This window comes from Leptidea sinapis, chromosome 45 (assembly GCF_905404315.1).
Source record: "Leptidea sinapis chromosome 45, ilLepSina1.1, whole genome shotgun sequence".
NCBI classification, from domain to species: domain Eukaryota; kingdom Metazoa; phylum Arthropoda; class Insecta; order Lepidoptera; family Pieridae; genus Leptidea; species Leptidea sinapis.
In genome coordinates this window covers 1,424,238-1,437,459 of record NC_066309.1, presented here as the reverse complement: position 1 = coordinate 1,437,459, position 13,222 = coordinate 1,424,238, and the positions used below count along the sequence as shown (strand labels likewise).

Here is a 13,222-nt window from a genome sequence, read left to right as displayed (position 1 = left end):
GAAGATATGAGTATATCATTTTAATTTCAACTCGGTACCTTCACGCGTTCCCAACATAAAGAGTCTTGACAGACAAACGGGCGGATGGAGAACGAAGTGGTCCTATAAGGGTTACCGTTGGTCCTTTTGAGGCATGGAACCCAAAAATGCATAGTAGGTATGGTAACAAATAAAGCTTAAAAAATTTAACATTGCTCTGAAAACAGAACATAAGTATTTAATTGCTTTTTGCCGAGAAGAAGCTTGACGGTCGGACATGGACAATTTTACCAGTGGGAGGCCCCTTTGCACAGGATACCAGCTAGATGATGGGTACCACAACGGCGTCTATTTCTGCCGTAAAGCAGTAATATGTAAGCATTATTGTGTTTCGGTCTGAAGGGCGCCGTAGCTAGTGAAAGTACTGGGCAAATGAGACTTAACATCGATCGGAATTTTGGGGATTTTCAAGAATCCTGAGCGGTACTACATTGTAATGGGCAGGGCGTATCAAGTACCAGATGAAGGTCTCGTCCCTTATTGTCATTAAATGAAATGGACAATACACGTTTCTTTTTTAAAATGCTCCTCATTTTTCAAATATTTTTATAGTGTGTCCAAATGAGAAAAATACAAACTTTTATTTTTAATCGTAGCGTCGATAAAGTGTTAATTAATTAAAAACATAAAGTATTTATGTTCTCTTACCTTTAACTTCAAATCTAAAAATACATCGTCATAAAAATAAATATTGATTATACTTGGATCAGGTTTCAATGCATTTTTAGAATTTGCATAAGTTTAGTGATCTGGTTTATAATAAATAAAAGTAATTGTTCAGCATTTGGTATTTATTACATCGAGGACCAACATGTTTCATTTTTAAATTTATGATTGATGAAGATTCTCACTAGCAACGATTATACTTTATTTAATCTAAATTATATTTAATTCAACCATTTTTATTTAGAAATACTTTTTAAATCACTTATTGAACGTCAAAAACTAACCTATTAAATAATTTATGTCAAGGAATTCAGCGGGCTTCTTATTTTGTTTATAAAATTCTACTACTCTAACTCTAACTATGTAGATGTGTGGCGTTTTTCCATTTTACGGCTATTTAGGGACTTGCTTACTAGTACAACAAAGCTGTGTGACGGGCTTCCCTGCGCTGTATTTAAAAGAAAGGGTTGAAGTATTTAGCAGCTGCTAGAAAAGTATATTATAAACTTTAGCTTATAGCAAAACTTGGTCACACTTCGATGGTGCTTAATCTGTAAAATTAAAAAAAACTGCCAATTAACATGGTCACTTTAACCCTCACCATTTTAGGGGTAAAATTATTAATTAATTTAATTAGTATACATGCTCTTCGAACCTTAAGCAGGTATATGAAATTTCATACCTTGTTGTATGAAAAAATTCCGTTTAGTGCCTGATTTACCTATTTTACACAACCTATAAAAACTTTGTAGAAAATTTAAAAAACAAAAATGTGTAGGCCCTGCTGGTTATATTGGTTAATTTATTTTGATTTCTTCTTTTCAGAAACTACCAACAATGCCAAGTGCGATAGTAAGTCATCGGCATAACGCCGACAAAACCAAAGACACTCAACGCCAATGTGACGAAATTATGTGACGGATATAGCATGTAAGACTGGACAATTTAATGGTACCAATAAATAGTATACGATATCGTGTGGACGATGCATTTATCGAGTGAAGTGACTTCGACGACAAATGGATTGGGTCACGAGGCACCGTCCTCAAGCTACGGCGGTAGTCTGCCGAGTCAGCCGCTAACAGCTGAGCTGTTGGCAGAGCGGACACTTGAAGGTCTGTTAGCTGATCACCCCGGAGAGCTCGTGAAGACTGGCAGTCCCCATGTTGTAAGTATATTGTTGCATTTTATTTTAAAGATTTAATAATATGAAATATATAGCAAAAATTACTGATATTGTGTAGCTTTATTAATATTTATGCAAAAGTAATTTGAAAATCAAAAATATATTATCTCACTGGCAATAATACTTTAAATTGTAATAAAATAACTGATATTGTGTAGCTTCAACGTATTAGGTTCAATGCGTGGGAGAAATGATCGTTCTAAAGGGTTCGATAACGTAGACAATACTACTCTTACACGTAAACTTATTTAAAATGGTATAAAAAGTGAATCACACGATCTTTTTATTTCACTCTTGTCTAATATAACTCGGAAAACAGTGGTTAATAATGCATATTCATTGGGGAGCAGTAATGTCAGTGGGCGTGCCGCAGGGTTTGATCCTTGGTTTTGTTGTTTTTCTCGTATACTGATGATCCAGTTTGGTATTTTAGGTTTGAAAAAATAGATTATGCTCTCTTCTGACGATACTAGCATAACAAACCGGAGTGAAATAACATAAAATCACACTAAGATTATGCTTAGACTTAGAGTTAATTAAGTTAATGATTTCTTTCAAAGGCCAATAACAATAAAATCTACACAGATTTGAATATATATTTATGGAAGAGCAGGTGAGTGTACGTGCGTGTATTCTCCAGTTGTTACCCACCAATGTTAAGTGATAACCGCTACCCACACTATCCTGTAACATCAGAAGAATCACAAGAGGGTTGAAGGCCTTATATACTGAGACTGTGAGAAGCTCCAACTTAGGATTGAATTTGAATTAAAAAAGTGCTCGTAAAATATTTATATATCGCTTACAAGCATACGTGCCAGTTAACCATAAGAGCTAAGAAACGTGCTACGCGTTAGTTAAACAAGGAAAATACCATCAAAACTATCGACTCGCCTATGAGGAAAAAATCGAGATAACACGAATAAAGGAATTTTATACTTATGTAATAATCTATGCTAATGCATAGATTATAATATAAGTATACTTTATATATATTACCAGGAAATAGCTAAAGCAAATATATTTTTCTCAATTATTTCTATTTAATACAGGTCTGTACCGTCCTACCACCTCACTGGCGATCAAATAAGACTCTACCGGTGGCGTTCAAAGTGGTGGCTCTAGGCGATGTGGGGGACGGTACCATGGTGACGGTACGAGCCGGCAATGACGAGAACTGCTCAGCAGAACTCCGGAACTGTACAGCAGTAATGAAGAATCAAGTTGCAAAGTTCAATGACTTAAGATTTGTCGGACGCAGTGGTAGAGGTGAGTCAGAATATTTGCTTTAATGGTCTAGGTCTTGGTAGTGCATCTTGCATCCTAATGCTTATTGAGCAAATCTTTTATTTAACTCCAGGTCTTTCCTATAGTCAATGACAGTGCTTTGGACGGTCGTTTAAATTTTCCTTGGTGGACTAGGGCTTGCCTCAAAATATGGCTTGGATCCTATCTGTGGCTGTGTGATCTGTCGACCGATCGCGAATTCATTGCTCCGTTCCCAAAGCAGTTATGTTTAATGTTGGGTCACTAAATACGCATTGGTTTCATTGCAAGATTTTTTTATTATATGCAACATTTGTTTTTGTTCAGAAAACATATATTTTATTTATTAAGTTTATTTTTAAGATACTTAAGTAGTTTTTAGTCACCTTAAATCAATGAAAATAAATAAATAAATAAGACTTAGAATTGATGAGAGCTCTACTTGGTGAACTTCTACGTCTGTCACTCCACCTATGATTTTTTTTTTGTATTTGAAGCTTCCACTCTCTTGGCAATCTTGGGAACGGACACCATAGTTAATCACAAAATGTACTGGTTCCACGTAACACATCACGGAAATGTTCTGAAAGGCCTATTTTGTTAAGCAATACAATAATCGCATCACAAACCACAAACCAAAATGAATGCTTTTCTTCAAGGAATTTTCAAAGAACTTATTTCGCCGTACAACACAACTGAGGAATGAACTACTACCTTACGCAGGGTTTCCACTTTGAATTGAGAAGATGCCTTAAAAAAGGGAATACATACACAAAAAATGCCACATAAATCCTGTGATTCTTCTGTTATACCAATAGAGTATGGACGTCAATAATCATCATAAAATCTAAATAAGTACTAGTTTATCTAGCCACGTTGAATATGTCTTCACACAGATGACTTATAGGCCACCAGCGAGTAAGAAGTAATTTAGTATTAATTGGGACGGCGGGCGTAAAGCAAGGCGTGAGTATTTCAGTTCAGTTTTCAACTTCGTAAGTTCCTCCACAACCGGCACCGACACCCATATAATATGTTTTTAGCGGCTATTCATTTTCTTAACTAAAGTGCAGTTTTATTTATTTATTTAAATTAAATAATATTAATAGTGAAATTATAAATTTATTCATATTGTCGTTATTTAGGACACGATAACTTCACAAATCCCTCAATATCCGCAGCGTTGCAAGCGTAGTGTAGTGTATGTTGTATATACATATAATAGGAACGAGTCGTCCTGCAAGGATAAAAAGGCATAAAATGCATAAAAGGCATAAAGGTTTCCTTATACTAATGCAGTTATTATACTTCTTCTTCTTCTTTAGCCGTTCTCAACCTGTAAGGTGTAGGCCTCCTTCAGTTTATGCCATGTTTTCCGGTCTTGAACAGTTTCCAACCACTTTGTTCCTGCCAGTCTGCGGTCTTCCAATCAGGCGTTTCTCAACCCATTATACTTCTATTATCTTCTTATTTAGTTTTCTTGGTGATCAGGTGACCCTCTCATTTGCCCTTCTCCTTCATAACATATATTTGTAATTGTAAATATATACGTATATTAAACATGATAATATATTTCTCTAAAAAAAGAAATAACGTAAGTAATGGAATAACATATAAAATTCCCTGTGTGTAAGCTTCCAAAAGTAAAGCCCTTGCCTCTCAGCTACTAAATATTTCAAGAGATTTTCCCTTTGTTCGAATATTAAGTCAATGAAGGTAATTGATCTCTTTCAAACAGCTCGGTAATAGCTACTTAACGAAACAGGAATACTTCAAAATTACCAAGGGACATGTTAAGAGTATGCTAATAAAGTACAATATTTTTAGGCGCAGCAACATCCGCGTTGAGTCAAATATTGATTCAAGAAGAAATATTAGCTGAGGCTTCTTTCAAGTTTACAAATTAAAGAAGAAAGAGGCCTCATTTAAGAAGAAGAAAGAATCATAACACCAGTGTGACTACGAGTAATTTTTATTCCTCATCGTCACACCACGGCTTTTACTACACCCTGCCATTAATAATATTATTAGTGATATATTAATTTCTATTCTTAGCATTTCGGTATTCTAGATAGTTTAGATAACAAATTATTGTGGAAGGTTTTGTGGCTCACCCTCCTAGGCCTTAGATCAGAGGGGTCAGGTCTTTTAGTATGTTTGCCTTCTTACTATTCCAACAAAGTTCCGAAGTAAAACTTTCCGCTTTCGATCATTCCCTCTACATATCCCTTATGTACACAGAACGTTATTGATTGTAATGATTAAACTTCTACAAATTTCGTATTAAAAAAAAGAGATTAATAAATTGTGTTTTTAAATTTTGTATATAATTATCATACGCATTTATTTAGGGTGAAGCTAAACTTACTGGACACCAGTTACCGGCTACCGGCTAGTTTCTTTTATAAATGCCAGAATACGTATTTTTATTAAATAAAGAAAAACACGGGTGATATTACGATGAATAGCAGCAGCATGCTTTTTATGGGAAAAGTAACAAAACGAGCAAGAATTTCACCAGATGGCAGGTAAGTGATACGCCCTGCCTATTACAATGCAGTGTCGCTCGGATTCTTGATTTAACCAAAATTCTGAGATAATAATAATAATCCATGGCTCGGAAACAAACATCCATATTCATCATATAAATGCTTGCACTTACCGGGATTCGAACCCGGGACCTCTAGCTTAGTAGGTAGGATCGCTAACCACTCGGCTAAACAGGTCGTCAAGGAGATGATCTTCAGTTTCTTTAGCCCAGTTATTTCAAGAGCTACAGCGCGGAATAAAATATGTATTTATTTCTTTAAGAACTAATTAAAGACTAAACTTGCTGTTTTGTCCGCCTTATAAATTATAAAGATATCCCTGGAGCTCCTGACCTATTAAATTTATTATTACTAAAAAAAATGTAAAGTTTTGCATCCGGGGTAAACTTCCGAAGTAAGCTTGTGAAGATAAAAAATCAGAGATTGTGTTCTTGGTTCACTACCACATAGTGATAATTCTCATGGTCTTCATGGTCGCTCAGAGGGCGATGGAGACAGTCACCGACATATCCCAGATTGCGAAACTGAAGTGGCAGTTGGCAGGGCACAAAGCTCGACAGACAGTTGGCCGTTGGGTCAGTAAAGTCCTCGAATGGTGACCACGTACCGGAAGACCTAGTGTTGGTAGGACTCCCACAAGATGGACCGACGATCTGTTGTCCGATTAGGTTGAATGAGGGTAGCGCAGGACCGATCGTCATGGAGATCTTTATGGGAGGGGAGGTATTTAAACAGCAGTGGTAGTCTTCCGACTGAAATGATGATCGCAATTTTGAAGAATGCCTAGTAACACAATAATTATAAGTAGCGTTTAATTACACACGGTGTTTCTGAGTTAGGATTAACCTGAGACTGCTTAGGGCTATTAGGAATTAGTCTGATATCAAGTTGACTAGTTCTTTAGCCAGAACACTTATAGTTCTTCGCAATTAAGTATCTTCTTACTGTGTAAGTGATATCAATTAACCCTTTAAGTACTTAGTATTATTGATTTTATTTGCAAGTTGCTGCTTCAACAAATTATTGGGAGTTTCTGTGTTGTTTAGACAGTTATATCCAATGATATTATATTTAATAGTGACTCGTACCTCGTTTGACTCCTGCCCTTGTATGTGTGCCTGGTTGTGTAATGTAAACAAACAATATTGTTCAAAATGGTCATTATTGGCACCTTCTAGTAAGCAAACTTCATATTCAATGTAACTCTTATTTTTTATGGAATAGGAGGACAACGAGCGAATGGGTAACCTGGTGTTAAGTGACCACCGTCGCCCACATTCTCTTGCAACACCGGAGGAATCACAGGAGCGTTGCCGGCCTTTAAGGAAGGTGTACGCGCTTTTTTTTAAGGTACCTATGTCGTATCGTCCCGGAAAAACCGCACAAGGAAGCTCATTCCACTGCTTTGTTGTACTAACTAAAGCTACTTGAAAACCGCACTGTGGAGGACTGCCACACATCCAGATGGTGACAACTCTATGGGAAATCGACGCAAGGCATCTCTTGACCCCTCTTACATAAAAAAATGCTTGTACATGAATAGCTTTTAATCTCGACCACCTACAAACCCAAACTTCAATACCTTTCCAATGATAATATATTATGGGGGTCTGTTGCGGTTGCTGAGAAATAAAATGTCCTTCGCCGTGAAAAATAAACTACTATGTATGGGTCGTCATGATAAATGAATTTATGTTTTACATGTTACCTATTTTGAAGTGATATTATTATGCTGTGGGTATTGTAGGCAGAGCTGCCACACTCGGCTATGTCAAAAAGTCGGCTCGAGTCAAATAAGGGAGCCCGATCAATCAGTGAAAATATTTCTAGAGAAATTAATATACAAATATAACTACATACTAAATAGTCAATGTTATTTTATATGAATATAGAACAGGCGAGAGGCGTGAGCGGGGCCTCGGCGGAAGGATACCGATTCCAAAAATAACAATAATCGTTAATAGAATTAGATTAATTAATTTTATTGTATAAAAATACCCAATTATGTTAATACTTTTTAGTGCATATTTTATCTATTGTTTTGGATTAGTGTTTTTGAAGTCGGTTGTTTTTTTGTTAATTTTTTTTATATTTTTACACTAAACTCACAGAACTTGTTTAATTTTTAATGGTGAAAATTTGCGCAAATATAGTTCAAACTCAATCTTAATATTATTGACATAAAGGTAATAATAGTCAATTTACTAAAATTAAAGTCATTACTTCATTTCAAATTGTCTTCACATATCAAATTTCTATCTGTCAAAACAAGTTGAAAATAATTATTACAGTCACAGAATATATAAACACAAATATCAACGTATTTCATACAATATTGAAACAAACGGAGTACAAAAGTTAAAGTTGGGGGTCGGAGCGCGGAATGTTCGTTCGACTGTAAACTTGCGTCTAATATTCAAATAGTGCAGGAGCTAACGAAGCGAGCCGACTACTGACTCTGTAGGGTTGTCAACTCCACAATTATTTATCTATATATTTGAAAAAATATAATTGTAGAAAAAGATATTCTTATGCATTTATGTAATCTTATTCGGACATTTTCAGGTTTGGATAAAATTTAAGTTCCACACGACAATGAAAAGTCATTGATGAATATAATAATAATTAAGTATTGAATCACTTTAGTTAAAGACTCGATGGTTTTCCCACACTAAGATCACAACTAATTATTCATTACGTAATATGATAAGATAGTACGACTAAAGAGCTGACACTATTTCGCCAGCGCTGAATTTAACTGTAAAAGAATTGGTCATTAGTAAGGTCGGTGTACAGACGATAATTTTACGTGATAGCATTATAAGAGAACATTGATGAAAAATTCCATACTTTTATGAATTTAATTGAATCGTTTTCTCAGAATTATCATTATTTTGTATGACACAAAGAGGTAATTATTTGAATTTTTTTTCGATAAATTGACATTGATTTGCACCCGTTAATTCAAATATTTTTTGTTATGTAAATTAAACCACGCTACCAACAAATTAGAATGGGCATTTATGCTGCCCTGTTTTTAACCATTTTAATGGCAACAATTTAGATACACATAACTGTTATTGTGCTATATAAACTACGAACATAGAACAATTCAGTATCGATTCATACATTATAAATTGGCTAATTTAACTGAAAAAAAAAATATCTAATTTCTTTACATTAAGGCTAGAAACATTATATTAAGATATGATTGTCTCTTTAAAGGTTTGCCTGTACTTTTAAAATTTATATTTTTTCGTATTTGTCATCAAATGTTAAATTTGATGTCGGGCTTTTCAATATTAAATAAATTTGACATAGAAATAAAATAATAATAATAACAATTAGGCACACACTATTACACAAATTATCTTGCCCCAGACTAGTCATAGCCTGTACAGACTATGGGTGCATGAAAACGATATATTTAATAAGATGTACATACTTAAACATACATAAAAAGAAATAAACATCCAACGACCACATTCATCATATGGGTGTCCCAAAGTTATGGGACATGAAGGGAAAGTACCTTAAATATCGAAGATAGGCTATTTTACTGAAAGAAGAATATATGTTATTTTTAAAAGTTAGTACTTCTGCATTCAAAGATTTTCTAAAAATTACTTGCCTCGTCTGGGAATCGAACCGACTGTAAAGTAATATCATTTTATGGTGAATACTCGATATGATATGGTACAATTCTGTATACAATTCGTATCGTTTTTTGTATAGCATATCTTTCACGTATCCCCAAAAGAAGAAATCTAATAGTGTAAGGTCCGGGGATCTGGCCGGCCATCTAATCGGTCCATTCGTACGAATCCAAGTAGGAAAACATTCATTTTACGTTGTTCCTTTCTTTTAAAATACTATGTTACTTAATAAGAGTTATTAGTTTTTGGCCATTCTTTCGATTGGCATTATAAAAGTAGGGGTGTTTTTTTTTACATTTTAGACGGTTCGATTCCCAGACGAGGCAAGTATTTTTTAGAAAATCTTTGAATGCAGAAGTATTAACTTTCAAAATTAACATAAAGTCTTCTTTCAGTAGAATAGCCTATCTTCGATATTAAAGGTACTTTCCCTTCATGTCCCATAACTTTTGGACACCTGTATATTACTTATTACTTAAAAACATATCACAGCGTATACGATCGCGGGACCTCTACTTCAGTGGGCTAAATAGGTTTCAAAGATTAGCCATTAAAAATACATAGACTTACTCACTAGCAATCTATAATTACATAATAGAAGTTTAAGGTATTAGTTAACACGTTCTTAGTATTGTTTTATTTTCGTCAGATTAAATCTATACTTATAATATATAAAGCTGCAGTGTTTGTTTGTTTGTTTGTTACGCGCTAATCTCTGGTACTACTGGTCCGATTTGAATGATTCTTTCAGTGTTGGGTAGTACATTTATCGAGGAAGGCAAGGAATAAAATTGCTATTTGGAACATAAGGTGTAAAATCGATAACCTAGTTTTGCGTGCGCTGCAAAAACTATTGACAATAGAACAAAATGATGTACAGGCTATAATATAGGCAATATTTTATTACTTATAAAACTATCGCGTGAATTATACTTTATATGGCAAAACAACGTTTGCCGGGTCAGCTAGTTACAAATAAAACATTTAAAAACATGTTCATATTAAGAAAATGTGGCAGCCCTAATAACAAACAGGTTGAGCTCAACTCGTAAGAAACACCAATAGTCTTGTATGGGGGAGTGAGCAACTATGTCATGTCAACAGCTTCTCTTATATAACTGTAATATTTAAGTGTAAAATCATTACTTTATGTTACAACGACAACTTTTCAAATACAAACATTTTTAGTCCTGACATCTCTGTACGAATTATTTGGCAGTTGTTATCAATAATTTATGGACAAAATTGGTAAAAGTAGAGCTAATTTGAGAATATTTTAAAAAGCACTCCATTCTGTTTTTTCATCGTTCATAATTTAAGCTTATTGAAAATATTTCCATTTTTAAGATTGCTTTTCTACCATAGAGTTTTTTAACTATAATTGGACGTAGTTCCTGAAAAACGTCCCATGCCACATAAATCACATTTTAAGGAATTCGTGTTTTAAAGTTTCATAAATATTAGTGTATTCCATACATGGGTTGGGCTACTAAGTCTAGATTACTACTACTATTTATAGATTGACAGTAGGGCTGCCATTTTTTGTCAATCCGTAAATATGAATCGTGACCAGTTTTGTGTTCTTAACTCAATTTCGACATGATTGTGGTTTGGAAAATTTTTCTGGAATTACGTCCAATTTATTTTTGACTTTTTTTATTCTGAAAACGAAATGAATTATTCACGTTTTGGTGTGTGGTATCACATGTAAGAGAATCGCTTATCCTGGCTATGATAATGAGACATACTATTAAAATTAGTGCAATGTAATCAGTGCTTGATAAGTATGCCAAATTCGAAATGAAATGGTTGAAAATGACGTTTAAAGATTCCTTTACATACAGGCAAACATAATATAGCATGTTAATCGTTCCTCAATAAGTGTGCAATAATTTCAATCCGAAGTTTTAAAGTTTGAGAAAAATCACGTTAAAAGATTCCGTTCCATACATACCTACTTGGATAATTTATAAGTCTAGATAGAGCTTCTTGCTGCTAGATAATCGATGAAAACAGACCAGGTTTATTACTTTAGTATGCGTGGCAAGCTATGTCTTACACTCACGATTTATATGTTACATTGTGTAAGTGTGCGTGCATTGCTCAAAATAGAGGTTAAGAGTCAACTTAAATATATTACGACGGTTTCGCAGCTGTCTTAGTCTATCTAGTCGTATAATAAATAAAGATACATACATAACCAAGTTAACAAAAACGTGCTAAAACAGGCAATAATTGAAATAAAAGTCAATAAAATGCATTAATTTTCCTGTCTGCCCTTAGCGTGTATGACGGCCATGATAATATGATATCAGGCCGTAATCCCTTTTTTAATTAAAGAAAATATATTTTACTTTTAAAATGAGCTGATATATAAAAAATATAGCCACGTATACAGTTTTCAATTATATTATTATTGACTTTATTTCGTATATAAGATTTTAGTTTTAATAACCAAAGTTAAAACGCGAAAATATCGACAGTGCTTTGGGTTCTTGCGTGTAGTAGTCGCGTGTGACATTGACAATCGACCGTACGTCATTAATTTTCTCTCCAAATGATGAATGATAAGCAATCGATTTCCAAAAAGGTATAATATTTAATTGCCGATCAGAAACATGAAAACAGCAACTATTTAACAAGAACCAATACCGCTTAGCACAACGGAAAGCGGGAAAGAAGTTAAGAGGTGTCTATTTGTCACGTTCCTTCCTGAATAACGCTCTGCTTTCCAATTAAGGGTAAGCGCTCTCTTTGTTTATCTTAAATTGCGAGAAAATCTCACTCAAATTATCGGGCTAAGGACGAGGGGTGCCCAGCAAGTCAACTTTTGTTTTGTTAAAATAAAAAGTTGCCCATCTAATGTTGATGGACGCGGGGAATTTTTAATAAGCGAAAAATTTAATGAGGGTACTCCGAAGTTGTGTCAGCGTTATAGGGGATCGGACAGTTTTCTTGTACCACTTGTTAATTTCAATTATCTTTATAGCGTTCTATACTTTAAACCGAGAATTCATTAGTATTATGTTTCTTGATCTGACTTGATATGATACGCTCTTTCTAATCAATGACATGAAATTTTTCAAACATCTTGGCACTTGACATTATAAGATTTGTTGCAGTTTGTTATGCTGCCCGGGTTCTTACAAAAGTACAACATACATCTTTGACAAAGAAGGCTTAAGAAGAAGAAGAATAGTATAGTATAGTGTAATATAGAGGATAATGATGAATAGTTCTTTTCTAGTTCTGCGCAGGCCACCTAAGGTTGTATAGTATTAAATTAAATAGGCTAAGTTTTTATATGATTTAAAAGATGGGCTGAGAATTTCTTATCAGTTCTTCTCCCCATGTCAAAGCCTTTTAACGAACTGCTATAGCTTTATGACGTTCACTAAGTGTCTGTTGCAATATGAGGGTCCGTAGCAACTACGTAAGTCGGTACTGGCAAGGAGCCGATCTAATCCTAGCCAACAGATATGTTTGAAGCATTTAAGCAAAAAGCAATCATATATCGTGAACTATGTTATGTATAACTCACCCAAGATCCGTCTTTCTGCATACATTACTGTGTACGTTGGATTGCTCTGAAAATTGGTGCAGTTAATTAGAAGTAGTCTTCTGTACCAGAACACTCCATTGCTTTCAATTTTTAATTCCAACCATCTTTGGCTGGGCTTCTTTTTAAGCCATATTTACCATTACGTCAACCCGTGTTGAAAGCAGAAGTTAATACAATCGAATCGGTTTTAATCTTAATCCTCTGCGACTGGTTCAGAAAAAAAATTAGTATTGAAAAATAAAGAAAAATTTAACGCCTTACGGTATTTTAATGGCAAACTTATTGTAAGCCGTCTGTG

The 13,222-nt window shown here is 34.3% G+C and overlaps 2 protein-coding genes across 2 annotated transcripts in view; both read left to right on the top strand.

The window, feature by feature from the left end:
- Positions 1–13,222, top strand: part of LOC126977510 (uncharacterized) — a 210,417-nt gene that overhangs the window by 12,980 nt on the left and 184,215 nt on the right. The window lies entirely within an intron of this gene.
- The window catches only part of LOC126977492 (runt-related transcription factor 3), a 94,802-nt gene that overhangs the window by 45,613 nt on the left and 35,967 nt on the right, over positions 1–13,222 (top strand). Inside the window, exons 2-3 of the mRNA XM_050826335.1 lie at positions 1,531–1,873; positions 2,944–3,160. Coding sequence (XP_050682292.1) covers positions 1,691–1,873; positions 2,944–3,160 — 400 coding nt within the window. The 5' untranslated portion in view covers positions 1,531–1,690. The remainder of the gene's footprint in view (positions 1–1,530; positions 1,874–2,943; positions 3,161–13,222) is intronic.